Source organism: Falco biarmicus, chromosome 19 (genome assembly GCF_023638135.1).
Source record: "Falco biarmicus isolate bFalBia1 chromosome 19, bFalBia1.pri, whole genome shotgun sequence".
In the NCBI taxonomy this organism is placed as follows: Eukaryota; Metazoa; Chordata; class Aves; order Falconiformes; family Falconidae; genus Falco; species Falco biarmicus.
In genome coordinates this window covers 2,313,807-2,332,635 of record NC_079306.1, presented here as the reverse complement: position 1 = coordinate 2,332,635, position 18,829 = coordinate 2,313,807, and the positions used below count along the sequence as shown (strand labels likewise).

General features: G+C 60.1%; 1 protein-coding gene across 6 annotated transcripts in view; it reads right to left on the bottom strand.

The window, feature by feature from the left end:
- The window catches only part of LRP1 (LDL receptor related protein 1), an 89,022-nt gene that overhangs the window by 50,207 nt on the left and 19,986 nt on the right, over nucleotides 1-18,829 (bottom strand). For all 6 annotated transcript variants that reach the window (XR_008819042.1, XM_056322194.1, XM_056322195.1 and 3 more), the window contains 4 exons: nucleotides 13,944-14,081; nucleotides 11,531-11,650; nucleotides 10,568-10,696; nucleotides 10,037-10,300 (listed from right to left, as the gene is read on the bottom strand). Coding sequence is in view for 5 of the 6 variants with exons in the window: in XM_056322194.1 (XP_056178169.1) it covers nucleotides 10,037-10,300; nucleotides 10,568-10,696; nucleotides 11,531-11,650; nucleotides 13,944-14,081 (651 nt within the window). In the remaining variant the exon portion in view is untranslated. The remainder of the gene's footprint in view (nucleotides 1-10,036; nucleotides 10,301-10,567; nucleotides 10,697-11,530; nucleotides 11,651-13,943; nucleotides 14,082-18,829) is intronic.

Genomic DNA, 18,829 nt, shown 5'->3' with positions numbered 1-18,829 from the left:
GTTTCACGCTCAACACGAACAGAGCAAACCGAGAACCAAGCTCTTGCTGAAGTCCCTGCCACAAAATCATCTATGTAGCACTGTGCTTGGGGTTTCCCTTCTCCTCCTCATGGGCTCCAGCGGCAGAGGCTGAAGAACCTCCGGGGCCATGAGGAGCCACTGCTGGCGCCAGCTGGCTGGAGAAGGTTCCAATGTGTCCCTTCCAGCCCAGACTCCCCCGACACAGGGCTGAGACCTGTCACGGCGCTACCAGGGCACACCCGGGGAAAGCAACTGCCCCAAGGGGCAGCAGAAGCATCTAGCCTCCACTCAAGAAGTTCTTAGCCCCGTCAACTCTCACAAGCCTTTCCCAGGCACTGTCAGCAATAACCTTCCCCCTCCCCAGTTCCAATCGCATCCTGCGCTCAATGGGGCCGGGAGCATCTTGTCCCGTGCAAACTGCTCCTTGACGCAAGTGGGTCATCAACTCAACGGGTGTCCACCGGCCAGAGGTTCTCCCTCCCTTAACCCGAGCCGTGGAGCGTCTGATTTACCCCACGACCAGTCAAGCACCGCAAGGCTGTGGGATTTTTGGGGAACGAGCTTTGCTGACCCAGCACATAACTTTCCTCTGCATGAATCAGTTGTTGTGCAGTCTGCGAATACATCAATTGTGGCCTGACACAAGGAGGAAGGAAACGCGCAATCTTCTCTCAGACTAAAACACGGATTTCGACACAGTTCTGAAACAGCTGCAATGAAGATGTGTGCAGCTCAGCAGCTCACCCTGACTCCTCCACAGTTACGCGTGGAAGAAGAGAAACCACCTGTAGTGGTGAAGGTGCAAAGAGCCTGGAAAGAAGCCCTCTACACTGCAGCAGTCTGGAAGAAACCCCACCTCTCAACTGCTCCTAAAGGGAACGCTCCCTGTGGGGTGTCCGGAGCAGGACTGGTCAGGAGAGGTCCCGGGAATGCTCCTTGCAGGACTGCCCCCTTTGAAGCAGCTGAAAACATCCCCACCTCCAACAGCAGGCGCAGAGCTCCCTCACCAGGGGTCCCTACCCCCTGTTCTGCTGAGGTGCATCTTCACCCTTGCCCCAGCACATGGAAGAGATAAAAGAGCTGGACTGAGCTCTGCTGCTGACACTTGCGTGTTGTTTCTCAATAAAGTATATTTATGTCCACGTGCACCTACTAAGAACAGCCCACATATTTTGCTGCAGCTACAGCAGATCAAACTGAAACAAACCCCAGCCAGCAGACATTTGGGCCGCAGTGATGGGCTTCAGAGAAACACACACGGGCAACTCTGCAGCCCACGGCCCAAGCACCGAAATTGCTTGTCGGCATCACATTGGATGCAGAGAAGCCACCCGGAGAGCCACCTCCCGAGGCAGTCAGCGCCGCATCCTCCTGCTCCCTGCAAAACCCCTGCGAGTCAGAGCCTGGGGGGCGAGGGGGGCCGTGCCCGACTTGCCACCCAGCCAGAAGCCCAGGTGGGCAGCCACACTGCATGTCCTGCAGCACCAGGAGAGCCAACGACACGCGGCTCCTGCGGAAAAAAACACTTGGAAAAGTTGCCGAATGTTTCGGTTCTAAAACGCCTCCAGAAGAGGAACAGAGGCTCGTCAGGAATGCAGTCCCCAGGGCTTCTCAAATACATTGGTTTCCTACTTTCCTTTTTATAGGGAATGATCCGTTTGATACATTTACATAATACCATAATCTGGAGGAATTTCTGTCTCTTCCCTCCGCAGACATCCTCTCCCCCGGAGAACAAGACCGTCTCTGTAATGGCAACATGCTCCATGGATAAACACTGCTCCTGGGGACAATTTTCCTTAATTAGAAGTATGTTAACAGGACAGGCAGGAAGACAAACTCCAGCCCTGAAGGGTGGCAGCCGTGGGACAGAGAGGCACCCTGTGCCCCTCCAGGGTCTGCCGCAGCCCCCCCTGCCCCGCTCCCAGGACAGACCCCTCCTTGTGCCAGGAGCCACCACCTCCAGCCTCGCTGCTGGCTCCGAGATGGTGAGCAGGGGGCTGTGGACAGGACAGACAGCGGCAGGCACAGCCACCACCATCACGTCAGCCTTGTTTCCTTAGAAAACCAGGTTAAAAAATAAAATAAATTTAAAACCCCCCTCTGTCAAGCCGCTCAGCTCAGAGGAGGGAACCACTGGGCGGAAGCCGGTGGCCCACGTCCAGGACGCCTGACTCGGTGCTGGGAAGGATCCTTGTGGCCTCCACACACACACGCACACCCACGTCCGCACAAGCCAGGGACTCCCTGGGAGGTAAAACCACCCCCCCGGGGCTGCGCAGCCCCCCCCGGCCGCTGGGCTGCTGTGGGAGGGAAGCCCCAGCCTGGCCATCCCTGGGGACAGGCAGAGCGACTGGCAGTTAATGGAAAAGATGCCAGAGCATCGCCCTTCCTCAGGGAGCCCTGGGCTGCCCGGACCCCCAGGGGCCCACCCCTCACCCCCTGCCCCCCGCAGCACAGCCACGTCCTAAGGGAAACGCTCAGGGACCACCGGCACCGCTCCGGCCCCGGGCACAGCCCAGACTGGCTCGGCCCCCAGCCCCCGGGGAGGGGGGACGCACTGGGCAGCATTTTGTCACCCTCCTGCCAGACAGCTTGTGCCTCCCCCCGCGGTCCCAAACGCGCCCCCTCCCCACGGCCAGGCTCAGCCCCACAGCAACCCCACGCAAGCCCAGCTGCAGCACCGGAGGTGGGAAGAGCAGGAACAGAGATGGAACGAGCTCCATCTCAGCTGCGTGGAGGGCAGCCAAGGGACCGCTAATTACTCTGCCTTAATGAGACCATTCCACGGGCAAAAATATTCAGCAGAGGCCGACAGAGGGACAGGGCGCTTGGCTTCCTTCTGGGTGAGAGGAGAGAGACACAGGCTCAACAGGAACCCAGAGAACAGTTGTTGGGATGATTTTGAGGGGCGAGGGGACAAGAAAGTGAAAATGGGGCCGGTCGGGGCAGAAAGGATCCTAGCAGGGCTCAGCCGCAGCGAAGTGAACCCGGCACAAGCACAGGAGGCGGCGCGGGAGAGACGGACAGATACGTGCAGGGATAAACACGCTCCTGTCCATCCGAAATCAAACCCAGCCCTGCGCACAGGAGGATCCCAGTTACTCAGGACGTTAACTTCACCCTTTTGTCCCCAGCAAGACGGGAAGCAGCTTGCCCCACGCTCCAGGCTCCCCCCACGCTCGATGCCTCGGGGCTGGCCAGAGGGAGACAGAGGGGACCAGCTCCTGCCGCGGATGGGGGGAGTGCACAGGGCTTCTCCGTCCTGGGAAGGGAGAAGCAGAGAAGACCCTTCCCCACTCGCCATCGCAGCCTGGGGGGTTGGGGTGGCCACAAGGAAGGGAGATGGCAGCTCGGGCAGCAGGTCTGGCCAAGCCCAAGCACCGCAGAGCCATCCCCTCCCGGCACATCCCCTCCCGGCACGGGGATGCTGCCGCCCTTGGACCACTCAGCAAAACCATCCCAGGCTGGCTCACTCCGCTCCAGGGGGGTCTCAGTCCCCCTTAGGGGCTTTATCCCTGTCCTACATGTGGGGAAACACCAAGGGGGAACTAAAGCCAGAGGGGCTGGGCAGAGCCAGAATGGTCCTGAGCATTTTCCCCAGCGTCTGCAGCAGATCTGCCTCCAGGCTGAACAAAGACCAGCAGGCACTTCATTAACAGCCCGATTAAAATCATCACAGCCGTAGTCTCCTCCAACACAAAGAGCTGATGAGCTGGTGTGAGCACACTGGCCCCAGACGCGCTGCACCCATCCCTTGCTCTCATGCGTCACTGCTACAAGAACAGTCGTAAACAGTTAAAAAAAAAAAAAAGCCAAAAAAAAAAAAAGAAAGGAATCAGCAGATGAAATTACCAATCATCCTGCTTTCTTGCCAAGTAAGTTCACATTGGAGCCTCTTTCTTGGCTAGGGTGAGGCAGCAAGGAAGAAAAATAGCTTTCCATGCAAAGTGGGGAAAGAAATGTACTTGGATTCCTCTGCAGAGCAACGTCTCCCTGAAATCCATTTGTCCCAAACCCTACAGCTCCTCTGCTTATTGGCAGCAGGACAGGTCATTACGAGTAACAGGGCTGAAATGGAGTCAATGAAAACAACCTCCTAGACATGCTTGTTTAGATAGATGCTGCCCAGCAAGGTATTTTAATAATGGCCAGATTGCTATCGTTTAGGGTTTATAATGCACTCGGGATCAAATGTCCTGATACTTCAAACCCCTTCCTGGGGGCTTGTTTTATAAAAGAAAAAGAAAACAACAAACCTTAAAACAAGAAATAATAAATCAAGGAACCTCCACAGCCCTTTCCCAGCAGCCCTGCACACGTCCCGCCGCGCAGCTGACATTCCTGCCCGCTCCGCCTGGGAGCCGGCCACAGTCCCCACACCAGCAGCCCTGGCTCCGGCACTGCCAGGGGGACATCGCCAAACCTGCAGCCATCGCCCTGTGCCAGGAGAACACCAGCGCTCCGGGCACCTGGGCTGCTGGGGCCAGGAATTAGCAGCACTGGCACCAGTGACCTTCCAGCACAATAAACGCATTCAGCAAAACAAACCCTGGCACGGTGGAGCTGCTGGTTCTGACTGTGCAAAAAGTCACGAGTCGGCTGAAAAAGGGGGAAAAAGAAAGAGAAAGAGAAGGGGAACAGGGCAGGAGACCCACTGAGAAACCCAGGGCTCGGTCTCCTGACACATGTTCTCCGGTATTTTTCCATAGTAAAAGCAAAGAGCTCCTGCCCTTTCCTGAAAGCCGAGTATCACCGGGTGACACGGCACCGGAGCTGCCACCGCAGCGCTTGCACAAATGCCGGGGAGGCCGAGAAGCAGCTGGCGAGGGGTCAACCTGCTGCCAATTAACGGTGTCCTCTTAAGGAGGGCTCCTGGCAGGGCTGCACACGGAGCCGCCCTCACCCCCCGAGCCCCCTGTGCACGCTGCGGGGGAGTGTCACCACCCTGCGTGTCACCTGGGGGAGGAGAGGGGCACAAATCCTCTTGAAGGTCACACAGATCTGACCGTTTCTTCCCTCGCCCTTCCCTGTCCCAGCCCTGGGGTGGGAGGCAGGGTGCAGGGGCTCGCCCAAGGAGCTGCAGCCGGCCACGCGCCCCCCCAGCAGCAGCCCCGGGACGAGGGGGCACGGGCAGCAGGTCGAGCTGGGTGGCCAGCAGAGCTGGGGGACGGAGGTCTCCGGGTGGGCCCTGGGATGCAGCAAGCTTTTTGCACACACCATCTTAGCAGAGATGGCGGCAGGACAGGTATAATCAAGACAACTGCCACCCCAGCCAGGACCCGGCACAGGGAGCGGCTGCATCCTGGCAGGACCTGCACCGTACCCCCACCCCCGCCCCTTTGGCCGGGCAGTGCCAAGCCATGAGCTGCCCAGCCGGGAAGGCTGAGCAGCACAAGGCCCTGGAAGCAGATTTAAAAAAAAAAAAAAAAAAAAATTATTATTTTTTTTGGTGTGTTGTTTTGCTTTGGAATTCTTTGGAAGCCCAACTCCAAACAAATGAGGACATTGTCTCGGGGAAACACGTGGCGGTTGGAATCTGGTTGAGAAAACCCACGGGATCAGAAATCCCCGGAGGTCAGGGATTAGCGGCTGAGCAAGGTGGGTCCGCAGGGACCGGCAGCAGCCCCCTGCCAGGCACCGGCAGGGCTCCCCCCTCCTTCACGCCTGCACGTGAGCGCTGTCACTTCAGAGCAAAACCTGCCCTGGGCACCAGCTGTCCCCAGCCCCTCGCGGGTGGCAAGGCTGGGGCTGGAGGGGTCTGGGCTGACAGGGGCTGGGGGGCTCCCGGGGAACCCGCCTGAGCGATGCTCAGCTGCTCCGGAGCAGGCGCCGGGGGAGCCAAGCCTGGGCGCACTCCGGAGCACGGCTCTCCCCCCACGCAGGCACACGCCTGTCTGTCCTTGAGCACGAGCGGATGTGCGATGCCTGCCAGGATCCTCCCCGGTCAGAAACAGCGCTGGATTTTCACACGGAGCAGAGGAGAGGGAGAGCGGGAAGGGAGGAAGGACAAGTTCCCCTTGTTGCAATTCAGTGTTGGCAGGAAGGACGAGCCCCCCCCGGCACCGCCGCACGCATGCTCGTGTCCTGTCCTCCTGACGGGGCTGAGCCCGGTGGGCGCTCCAGCAGACGCTCAGCAGCCAGGGAGCCGTCCCAAGGGAAGCCGAGCTCCAGGGGCTGGGTGGGAAGGTGCCACCTCCGAGTCCCCCGTCCCCAGCACTAGCCAGGAGCTGCCACGGCCACCGGCACCGTGCCCCACGCGTCCCCCCGTCACCTCTGTGCCAGAGAGGTGCCCAGGGCTTCCCAGCCACCGCAGCTGGCTCCGACTGATGGCAGAGAGAAATAATTCAATTCCAACATGAGGTGGATTTTTATAACAGAAATAGATGGAAGACTTCACCAGCCTCTGCTTTTTAGTGTGTCCCTGGAAAAAGACCTGGGGGTGGGGGACCGGCCAGCTCAGATCAACGGAGAAAATCACTGCCTGTGAAAAATGTCCATGGGCAGCACGTTGTTTGGGAACCAAGGGACAGGCACCATCAAAAAAGTGCATCGGTACTCAAGGCTGAGGGTAGAGAAAAGGGTTTAGTAGTGCAAGGACCAGGGGAAAAGCAAAGCTTCAGGGTACCGTCGGTCTTGCCAAGCCCTGTTAATAGCATTCATTTAACACATCTCCCACAACACAAGTGACACTAATCTCTCTGCAGGAAGGGAGTGGGGACAGAAAGGCAGGGAAGCAGAGCTGCTATCAGAGCTGGGCTGTGACATCTCACCAGCCCAGACCTACCCCTGACAGCTGGGGGCTGCTAATTTCCAGCTCTTCAGCATCAGTCTTCCCCCATCAGATGCCAACTCAAGCCCCATTAGCAGCAGGCACCAGGGAAGCCTGACTCCTGCTGTTAGCAGATAATGCCATAAAGAAGCAAATAAAGAGGGAAACCACTAATTGGATTCACAGGTCTCTCCAGTGTCCTGACAGAGAGAAGCGAGGGAGTGACATTATCTCGTCATCACAACCCCCAGCACCAGATCCCGGGCGGGAGGAAACTCATGTCTCCAACTCGTTTGTGCTCACGGACAAACCCTGCGAGGACATTTCCCCGCGTGTCACCAACCCACGGTGACCAGGGGAAGGCACGCAGCCCGCACCGGCAGCCGCTTGTCAAATATGGCGCACACAGCCTGCCGGGAGCGTGCAGCAAAGCTGGGTAAGGACCATTCCCTGGGCAAATGGGAATAAAAAGCAACCGGCGCCACACAGCCAACGAGCAGCTTGGGGCAGCCCTGCTCCCACCCCCTCTGCCCCCCAGCCTGCCCCGAACAGCACCTGCAGCGCTGCTGAGATGTGCCCTACCGCAAGTCTCCACCATCGAACCCAAGGGAGGGCAGAAGCGGCAGCTCAGAGCCGGTTAACGGAGGGGGTTAATGGAGGTCCTTCATCACACCCTCCCTGGCCAGGAGGAAGATCTGCTGGGAGAGATGCAGGAGCCATGTTCTCGCTCCTTCCGAGGTGCACTGCATTGTTATTACTAATGCAGCGCTTGCAGGCGACGCGCAGCTGTCCAGGCAGCACGTACCCACCAGGGCGCAGTCCGCAGGCCAGGAGGCTGATGGCACATCCACACCACCAGCCCACCTCTGGAGCTGAAAATCAGAGCCGAGCATGCGCTTGTGCTCCGCAGCCCACACCCAAGGCTGTTTCGTGCTCCACACAGGAGGAGGGACCCCGCCGATGGAGGTGGGACCCCACCGCAGCTCCCTTGCAAGCAGCCAGCACCCAGCAGCAGCGGGGAGCACGCAGGAGCCGCCGGTCCCCCCCTCCCTGGGGATGCGGCTGCTCCCTCATCCCGGGGCAAGGGCAGGTGCTTTCCCACCCAGGTCAGCTGGATTCCCTTCTTCCCACCCGGAGCTATCGCAACCCATCAGGAGGCTGAGCAAGGCAAGGCACCTTTTTCTTGTCTGAACTCGAACATGCTCTTTATTACGGGTTCCTTTCCTGTCCTGAACACAATTAAAAGGTCCTGTCTCAGATTAACTTCCTGGAGCTGGAGCAGCCCAAGGCACCACCCCAAAAGCCGGCCAGGCTGACAACCTCATCCGGGTACCGCCGCGGGGCCGCGGTCAGTGCTGCAGGTCCTGACCCTGCTCGGATTCCCCATCACCACGGTTGCTCCTGCCACAGCCACCGCCGCGCCAGAGCCGGGTCGCCGAGCCCTGCCGCTGCTGCACCCGCAGCTGGCCGAGGGCACCCGGAGAGCTGGGGACCCCCACAGTGTGGGGACCCCCTGCAGAAAGGCGGCCGGGCTGACCTCGGGAACAGCCTGAAGCCTCCCCCAGACCCAGCGGTTCCACAGCCCCCCGGGCCGTCCTGCAGCTCTCGGCTCACGCGCCACATGTGACCCACAGCCTCGGCGGTGGAAATCACATTAAACCTGCGCTGGTGACAAGTGCGCAGCCTGAGCTTTTTACACGATGCTGGGGTCTGCCCCCCGGTGAGCCACCGGGAGGCCAAACTCAGCCCAAGGAAGCCTCAGGAGAGGAGCCAGAAGGAGCACATAGAAGCAGGGACCCCCTTAAACCATCGCGGGGGGGAGGGGAGAGCAGAGCCGAGCCCCGTCCTGCCTAATTTCAGGCTATCGCCTGCAAGAGCAAAGGGTGAGGCCTCTCCCTAAAAATACACACTGCCCTAAAAATACACATTGCAAGCTCAAACTAACCACGCTGCACACACCCTCGGCAGGGCACAGTGGCCAGAGCCTGCCGAGCCCCAGCGCCAGCGCAGCCCGAGGGGCGGCAGGGGCCTGCGGGTCCCCCGCTTGCACCCCGTGCTTCAGCCGGGTCCCCCTCGGCAGCCGGGCACCGTGACATCGCCCTCGGCAGAGAAACGCCCTCGGCGCCACAATCCACCCGAGACCTTTGCTCATTTGCAAAGATCAGTTCATACATGTTCATCTAATTCGCTAGGTTAGCTGTTGCTCATCCCATAACACCCGCGTCGCCGGGAAAGGAGGGGATCCCTCTGGCATCAGGCACCGCAGAGTCTCTCCTGGGAGCACCCCCAACTTCAGGAGGCGAAAGGCAGCAGGAGGATGATGCCAGGGAAGCAGAAGGTTGCAAAACCTGACGGAAACGCACTGCAAATCCCAGGTGCCCCCAGTCCCACCCCGACTGACTGGGTCTCTGGTTTCAAGGTTGCAGATCAGCGACAACACTGGGAGAGGTTTCCCACATCCTGGCTGTACGGCTACGGCACCCCCCCCACCTCCCCTCTCAGGGGGATCTCACCAACCCCACCGCCCTGCACCTGCAGCAGCACCCAAGAAAGGTGCCTGGAAGCCCACGGCTTCTGCCGGGACCCCTCACCGGGCAGAGGCTCTCAGGAGAGCAGGCATGGGCACGGGCTCGAGTCAAAGAGCACCGAAATCCCAGCAAGTAACTCTCCTCCCTGTTCTGACTGCTGAACTGGGACCAGCAAGCCCGTACAGGAGGCAGAGCTGTAACCACACTCATTACGGCTGGGAAGACACAAGCAGAATAAAACCAACATCTGCCACTCACGCCGGTGACTCAGGCAGCCGCCCCACAGGAGGCACTTTTTGGTCGGGGGGTTTTGTTCTCAGTCACTGCTTGGGGTGGGGACCGACGTTTGGTTTGGCCAGAGGAGCAGCGGGCGAAAACCACGAGGAAGCAACAAGAACTGCTGTCCCCCAGCACGCTACGCAGGTACCCTCTCCGCTCCTCGCTGGATTGTTTTTCCTCATGTGCAAAGAAATCATGAAACTGGCAGGAAGTAATAGGAGGGAAGGAAAAGGAAAGCCAAAAGCTATGTTTGCGCTGAAGCCTCGGTGCCTGGCCCCGTGGAAAGCCACCTCCTGCCAAAATACACCCCTGCTTCACCCACCGCTGGCTGGGGACGCTCAGGCTGTCGCAGGGAAAATGGGGACTGGGGGGAGCAAGAACCAGGAGGAGGAACCATTTAAGTGAGGGCAAGGTCCGAAGGGGAGTATGCACTCACGGTGTAGGCTAAGGGAGATGTTGATGGAGCGCTCTTCCACGAAGCCCTTCAGGTTGGGAATCTTGGCACACTTGAGGATGGTCTGTGCGGGGCTGTCGCCCACGTGAACCCAGCACACCGTGTCTTCAATGTAGTTGAAGTCCATGGCTGTGGTCTGCTTGGCACTGGTGGGGGTGATGTTGGGCACAGGGGCTCCGCTCAGGTAGGTGGCCAGGATGTTCTGGGAGTTGGCGATGAGCAGCACGGGAGGGCGGTCCACAGGCTCTGGCGGGGGAAGGAGGGGAGAAGGGTGGTCATGGCACAGCACCCAACGCTCGTGGCGGCGATGCTGTGTCAGCCTGCGGCCCGGCCCTCCTGCTCCAGCGAGAACAAGACCGTGACGTGCAGCCCAGCATGGGCAAGGAGGTAAGACAGTCCCCAGGGGAGAGCACCCTGATGGGAAGACCCAGGGGCAAGGCTACACATAGGGCAGGAGGCCACGGTTTGCAGAGCTGCCCAGAAGCCATATGCTCGTCCTGCCAAGGATCTCACCATTCTTGGCTTTGCAGGATCTGTTATCAGGCTGCAGGAGGTATCCCTCTACGCAGCTGCACGTGTAGGAGCCCTCCGTGTTGGTGCACGTCTGGCTGCAGGTCCCGTAGATGGTGCATTCATCAAAGTCTGGAAAAGAAGGCAAACCCCAGGGTTTGGACCAGCCAGCATCTCTCCTTCGCTGCCTTAAGAGGGAGAAAAGGGGGGAGCCCTCGTTCCAAGGCAGAGCTGCAGGGGAGGAGACGATCCCCAGCCCCCAGAGGAATATCTGGCCAGCGTCACCCCACAACACCTGCGGGTAGCCCCCCGCTTTCTGCTCCAGCATCAGCAGCGAGGCAGCAAAGGGACAATCCCTGCCTCCCAGCTGAGCCTTTTCAAGGCCTAATTATCCACTGCCCTCCCCCGCTCTCTGCAAAATCTGCGCCTAAATTTCCAGTCTGAATTTCTCTAATCTTTCGCTCCCAAACCCCTGCCTTGCACGCTGCTCTTTCTTCTGCCAGATGAGAGAACAGTATCCGCTGGGGAGCTCTTGCCCCCAGAGGTGCGTGCAGGAGCTGATAAAGGCGCCTTTCACCTCTGCTCAGATAAATGAAAGAGCCGGAGCCGCCGCAATCTCTCACTTCCAGACTTGTTCCCAGGCATGGCACCGATCTGATCGCTGCTCACCGACCCTCTCCCATTTTCCAGCATCCTCGCTGGGGCACAGGCACTGGGAGCACGTACAAGCCCGGCAATGGCCCCCGACTCCGCGCACAAAGGCAAAGCCCTTTACTCCCGCCCGATATTCCTTGCTCGGGCTTTCAGGAGCTGCATCCACGCCAGCAGCAGGGAGGCAGAGCCCCATCCCATCCCCTCAGCCCCCCGTGTTCCCCCCTGAAGGTCAGGGTCTGCCGAGCCCCCAGGTCCCTCTGGCTGCAGGGCACCACGACGGCTCTGCCCGCTGCGCTCCGTACCGGTACCGACCTTTGCAGCTCCTCCTGTCCTGGGCCAGCTGGAAGGAGTTGTTGCAGTAGCAGGCTGGTCCGCTCAGCGTCGGCACGCAGTGGTGCTGGCAGGCCAGGGCCGTGCAGTTTGCTAATTGTTCTGAGGGGACAGGGAAGACCAAGGAGAAAGGCCATCACTGACGTGTGAGCAGGGACGCTCAGGTGAGGAACAGGGTGGATGCCTGAGCCCCAGCACTGGGTGACGGGGACCCCCAGGCACCCCAGCAGGCTTTGCTGGGGGCCTCCACGCTGTCCCCTGCTCCGTGGTGGGGAGGGAAGGATGGAGACCCTCAGAGGAGGAAGGGGGGGCCGTAATGGACACGGATCCCAGACAGACTTCAGGGTGAGCTTCTCGGCCATGTTCTCTCCGTGTTACTTGCCCGGGGACCACTCTGCGCCAGAGATGCTGTGGTGCGGGCAGCAGAGGAGCGCTCGGGCAGGCAGCCAGCTGCCAAGCACACAGGAGAGTCCCGTGCTCGCAGCCGCCCATCCCCCTGCAGAGGGGGCACAGCCCCAGGGTCAGGGTCAGGGTCAAGGTCAAGGTCAGGGTTGGCTATCCCAGGGCAAAGCTGGGACCAGAGATGTGGTCTCCTGGCTCAGCACCTCCTGCACCTTCATCTCCATTCGCGGTCGTAAAAAGCACCAATAAAGCCCCCACCTGCGCGGGGGGAGGCCAGGGCTGCCCGCCTCGCTCTGCTGGTACACAGCAGCAGCCCCCAACTTCACCGAGGCCATTTAGCAACTGGCCTCCTCAGCCTGCTGAAGGACACGCTGTCAGCCCTTTGGTGGGGGGTTGGTTTATGTTGGGTTTTATTTTCTCCCATCCCCTCCTCACCCTGCCCAACCCAGTCATTTGGGTGCTCGGAGGGCATCGAACTGGGTCCCAGCAAATCTGCCGGCAGAGGGGCAACGGCAGCTGCGCGGCCACCAGCCTCTCCAAACCAAAACCTTCCAGCACTTTCCATGTGCCCCTCTGCAGCTGGGGCTGACGGGGGAGCAGCACCCAGGCACTGCGCAAATCCTGCTCCTCGCACGTGGAACCATATTTAATAAGCCAGGCAGGGCCCAGCTGAGTTGTTTATCAGCTTTGCCAGACCCAGATATTCATTTCAGATTCTTATCTCTCAGCTAAAGCACCACACGCATCCCCAAAAAAGAAACCCCCCCTGAGAATGCCGGGTCTGCAGGAGGAGGACGATGGGGGGAGTTTTGGCAGATGTCGGCTGCGGTGGCTCCCTGGCACCTCGACATGAGGGACAAACCTGCCCACACAGAGGGAGCGAGCGGCCCCGGGCGGGAGGAGCAGCGAGCGGAGCGGGGCAGGGCGGCAAGGTGGTCCAGCAGCCGGACCACGGAGCGGGGGGACAAGTCACCTCCCCAAGCCCGGGGCAGCGGCAGGCAGGGGCTGGCGACCAGCTGTGGGGAAATGGCACCCCGGGGCAGCCAGCCGGCGGGCAGGGAGGACCCCAGCATCTGACACCGGGGCTGACATCCCCCGCGTGCCCAAACCTGCGAGCAGCAACTGTCCCGACACGGGGCCAGCTCTCGCCTCGTGCGCGCGGGTCACGTGCTGCCCAGCTGTGAAAAATCAGACCCCGCTTCAGTAATGAGAACTATTAGCAAAATATTAATTGTCAGCTCAGGCACAGCTGCAGAAGCCGCCCTGGGCTCCCCGGGAGCCCCATCCCAGCCCCGGAGGGAGCCCTTGGGGCAGGGTGTCCGCACCTGGTTCAGGCTGGGCAGGGCAGCAGCCCCAGGCGGGGGAAGGGCTGGGGAGAAGAATTGGCTGCTGCTCACCCAGAGCTGCCGAGCCCCGGGGGTCAGCCCAGGACACGCGTTTCTGAGCGACTAATCTGCGCCCCAGCAAGCCAGCCCACTGGTTTAGGGAGAGTTTTCCAGCAGGATTAGCAACCAGGGACAGGCCAGGAGGGGGAACAAAGCTCTTGGAAATTAGGAAAAAACCATACTGGTCTCTCCTATCTGATGCAGAACCCCAGCCCTCCGAGCTTTTAAGCCCAGGAGACAATGCAGCTATTTAATGGCCTGCAGGCTCAGGAATGACGGGCATTTCGCTTGCAAGCGGCTCTGGCTGATCTCAGGGTCTGCTACCGGCTGTGCCCAGCCCCGAGAGGGGAGCACGAGCGTGGTGGTGGCACCGAGAGGGGAGCTCGAGCGCGGTGGTGGCACCGAGAGGGGAGCTCGAGCGCGGTGGTGGCACGGGTGTGAAGCCATTGAACAAAACCAACACACGGCTCACACCGTACAACAAGAAACCAGGGACAAACAGGGCTCTCACGACTTCCCGTGGGGGCAGGGAAAGGTAAGGGCGGTATCTCGTGGGGCAGCCCGCCTGCCCGCAGCCCCTCTCTGACCACCACCCCCCAGACACCTACCCCGACAGTGCGGCCCCTCATCGGAGCCGTCGAAGCAGTCGTGGAGCCCGTTGCACAGTTTGCTCATGTGAATGCACAGCTCCGTGCCCAGGCAGTTGTGCTCGTTGGGCTGGCATCGAGACACCTTGCTCTGAGGACCTGCAAGACAGCAGAAGGCAGAAGTGTCACCAAAGGGAGAGTATGAGGGCTCTGTAACCCCATCGCCCAGAGGAAACACCCAAAACTTGAGGGAACTCTCAGCCCCCCACGTCACTGTGCCGTGGCTCTCCAGCAGGGACCATCACCTGCTGGACGTGGCCTTGCACAGCAAGATTTTGGGTAAAAGCTCCTAGGGCAGATGCAGGGGTTCAGGAATGTTCCCCGGGATGTTCATAGGAACGTTTCTGCAGCAGGCAAGCACCACGCCGGTGGCAAACGTGTGAACACCCTTTGATTCCCTCTGCCCAGACGTACATTAGATCCTCCTTGGTTTGGATTCCCCTGCCTGGCACGTGCCCCAGAGCAAAAGCAGCTCCCACCCAGCAAGGCCAGTCCCAAATCCCCTTGGCTGCCACGGCAGCTCAAGGCCAGAAAAGGTCACCAGAAAAGGCTCAAACCAGGGGGCTCTGCCCACTCCCGCACCCCCAGCCCTCACTGGGGGAAGCTCATTAACAGCCACTGGATTCCCCTTTCAGAGCAGGTGGGACCGCTGCCCGCACCGCTCCGTGGGGAGGACAGGCACGACCCATCTGGTGTGAACTTTGCCTCTTCCATCGCCCCCGCAGCAGCCTGAGCAGCAGCATCGTGCAAAAAGCGAGGAGACCCGGGGTGGGGGGGAACAGGGACCTTTGGCCTGCCCCACCAACCGCCGTCAGGAGACATGTGCCCACCCTCGGGAACAGCCGGGTTGACGGGCCGGGATCCCAGGAGGAAGGTGACCCCAGACCTCCGCAGCCCCAGAGTCCCCATTTCAAGTTCCCATGGGTGACATCCACTGCGGGCTGCCTGGACACACGGCTCTGGGCACCCCTGGCTGCTGGGGGGAGGGAGCACACAGGGTCAGGCTGAGCCCCCCGAGCACAGCCAGCCCCCCGGCTCCCCCCGTGCCAAGCACCCCCCTGCTCAGGTACCAGCCCGCTCCCCGCTCGGGGGCCACTGTAAGGCCGGCTTGAGGGGGGCCGGTAAGAGCCAGGGCTACGCGACCCAGGGAGACTTAATCTCCGTTATTAAACTAGAAAAATTACAAAGGAAGCAAGGCTTTATTTTTAAGCTTCTCTGAAAAGAAGCACGGCACTGAGACAAACAACAAAACACACCGTAAATCGATTAACAACCTGAAACCCCGTTAGAAGCTCCACCACCATCTTGGCTCTAACAGTTTGGCAGCTGCCTGGGGGTGCCGCACCGATGGGTGACCCACGGCACAGTGCCGGCTCGGGGCCAGCAGCCCACCGGCACGGCACGCGGACCAGAAGCCCTGCAAAGCCTGAGTCCCCTCCACAGTCTCTCCCTCTCCTCCCTGGCCCCAAACCCAAGTTCTGCTTTAGGGCTGAATACGCGTTTCGCCAGCTCTCGCCGGAGCCAACACCACGCCTTGCTGAGTCAACGGCGGCACGCAAGCGAAGTACTGAAATCCCGTTTTACGGGGAGGCAGGGGCCGGTTGTGCCTGGCCCTCGCTTTGGCAGGGCAGGCAGCACATCACTGAGACGGTGGCAGAAATAGCTCCCCGAGCTCCCCACGGACCACCCCCTCCTTCACGGCAGGCAAAGCGCCAGGTGATCACCGAGAAGGGCACCGGCAGCACATCACACGCCGAGCGCTTTGTCCAGGCACGGTCCCGTTTTAGACAGCTTATTGAGACCAGCAGTCACCTTCATCTAAGACTCCACCGGTGGAGCTTGTCCTAAATAAGCTGAAACTCTCCTTGGAGAGGGAGCGTTGCATCACGCGCAGCTTGCAGGGTCCAGCCCAGCACTCCGCGTGCCAGCACAGCCTCATCCAGCACCGCTCCTGCCCCGGCCAGCAAGGGCTCCGTGTCCTCCCGGCGCGCTCTGCCCAGCTACACCAGACCTGCTTTTAACCTCGGTCCTCAGGCTGCCGGCAGGTGCTGCTCCCGCGGGGCACCACAAAGCCCAGGGAAGAACATCGGGACTGCGAACATCCCAGGCAGGCGCAGGCAGCCCTGGCTCCTGCCTCCAGCCCAACAGCTCAACCCTGTTGCAGGGCTCCACTGGTGCTTCTCCCCCAGACTCGTCCCCCATGACCCAGTGCCGCCCCGGCACCCAGCCTGCAGCACAGAGCTGGCCACACCAACGGGAGACCCAGGTTAGAGCCGGGGGTGGCTCCTCTCCTGCTCCAGTGTAGCCTGAGCCCCTTCTGCAGAGGCAGCTGCAGGGGCACTGCCCCAAGGACAGGCAGGGCTTGCGCTGCCTGCACTGCCTGTGCTGCCTGCAGCCAGGAGAGCGCGGGCGGAACAGCCCATCTCACTCCACTGGGCAAGGACCGAGGGGAATGTGGATGAGGGACAGGTGGGACCCACTGGCTGAGACCGCAGGGTTCTTCTGGCCCTGCACAAGAGCCCTCAGCTCATCCCGGGCAGGCGCTTCTGCACACCCAACCCTCTACGGAACAGCAAGTAGCTACTCCAGGAGCCGACGGAGCAGGCTGGGTTCCTCCTCTGCCCTTACCAAACGCACCAAAACCTCCGCAGGACTAAAGTCCAGCATGAAACCTTCCAAGAAGCCGCCCCGCAGCCCAGCACGCCGCTGCTGCCGCAGAGACGGGCAGGAGGTTCCCACAGCAGGGGCAGTGCATGAAAGCCCCCGCTGAGCACACAACCACCGCGCGCTGCAGGAGCGTTCCCCAGCCTGCCACCGTTTCCCCTTTCGATTGCCACTTTTGCACAAAGTGACTAACTCGGGGCCGCTGGCACACGCCTGCCCCTTCTTGCATAAGAAGCGCCTGGGGAACGGAAACCTAACGGGCTCCAGACGCCAGATCGCTCCCCTGCACACGGGCTGTGCATCAAGCACATTCCAGTATGTTTCCAGTTAGCCAACTGGCTTGGCACTGGGGCGACAGGCTCCTCCAGGATGCGGACACGGAGCTCAGGGCTCCTGGGCTTCGTCACAGCCACGATGGGTTTCTCCTCCTTCCCTGCCCCAATCCAGGGCATCCGGCAGGCAATTCCCAGGAGAATTTCTTAGCAGGTGCCACCTCACAGCTTTTATTTTTCACGGGGGGCTGAACAACAGGTCCAGGCACCAAGTAATTGCAAATTAAGGGTTAATTAAGTAGTATCAATATACGGGCCAAAAGAATGAAGGCACTGAAATAAAGTGCACAGTTCATCAGTCAAAACTGATCTGCCGTGTCCATTATTCCCCCGCAAAGAGCCTGGATCAAACTACTTATCACAAACAGGGCAGGATTAATCTACAAACCACTTTGTTTGCTTTTGACTGTGTTGGCGCACTAATAAATGAGCCAATTTATTACATGTGACAAGCTTGTGGTACACCCCAAGGAGCTGAATTAGACAGGAATTTTTAACCTCTAAAAACCACATGGAAAGAAAAAAAAAAAAAAAAGAACAGCAGCAATTCTTCCTCCTGTAAATGCAGCCTGTAGTTGATTTGGCAACAGCCCAAACAGGCAGAGATTTGGGGGAACAGGAGGAACAGGCAGGAGGCGCTGGGAGCGGGATGGTCCCACTCGCCCCACCGGGATGCAGCCGAGCATCGGCAGAGCTCAGGCAGGGAAGGTCCTGCTGCTGCTTCCCTGCTGCGCCCGGTGCCAGCGCCGCACAAAGAGGAGAGCAAAGGCTCTGCAGACAACAGGCTCACGAGGCACGTCCAGACCCAAGCAGAGGCACACCACCGACAGGTCCAGCCCCAGGCCAGCCCAGCGAGACAAGGGATTTGAGACCTGAATCCTTGGACCGATGGGCCGTTCGATGCTGAATCCTCGCAAACAGCCAAGCGACCAAAGGCCACGGACCCGCAGGCACGTCTGTGGTGAAGCAAATGGTGCCGCTGCTGCGCGGCCAGAGAAACGCACGCCGGCAGCTCGGCCGTCCCGCTCGCAGGCACAGCCCCAGCCTGGCCAGGGCACCCAGCTGAGCCGGGAGAGCTCCAGGCATGAGGCCAGCCGGGATGCAGCAGCCAGATGACGGCTGTAGCTCAGCCGCAGCAAATTCATTTCTCAGAGCCCCTCACCTCCTTTGATTTTCAACAGGAGGGAGGCTCTTGTCCAAGTTTTTTTCCCCCAGGAAAGCTCCATGGACTGAAAACCCGACCGACTGGGCAAGAACCGGGTATGAGCCGCTCGCACAGCCACAAGCACAGCACCGAGATCAGGAAGGGAACTCTTCCTATGCTCCGCTAACACGTGAGCAAAGCCAGCAAATACTTAAAAGGATTCCCCAGGGAGGAAAACCTCACACATAATAGACGGCGTTTCAAGAGACTCTGACATGAGTACATTAGTGCAATGTAAATAACCCTGCTGCGCTGCCAGGGCGTGAAAGGGTGCGCCAAGCAGCGTGCAAGAGCCACGTTTGCAGCCTGAGCTTAGAAAGAGATTAAATAATAGTAATAAAAGTCATTCTCTCCCTGCCAAAAAGATAAGAAGGATGAGAGCCTGCTGGAAGCCCCGGTGCCGGAGTGGCGTGAGAAAAGCTTGCCTGGCAATCCCGGAGATATGGGGCTCCGTGACGCACGTGCTGACAGGTTGGACTCCGCTTGTGCAAGCCTGGGCAGGAGCAGGCAGGAGCAGGCAGGAGCAGGCAGCAACCTCCCCTCCTACCCCCTGCCCATGGGAAAGGTGGGTGCAGTTGAGCACCAGCCCAGGTGGGCACCAGCACCGTGCCGAGCGCTGCCCAGCCACCGGCACAGAGGAACCAGCA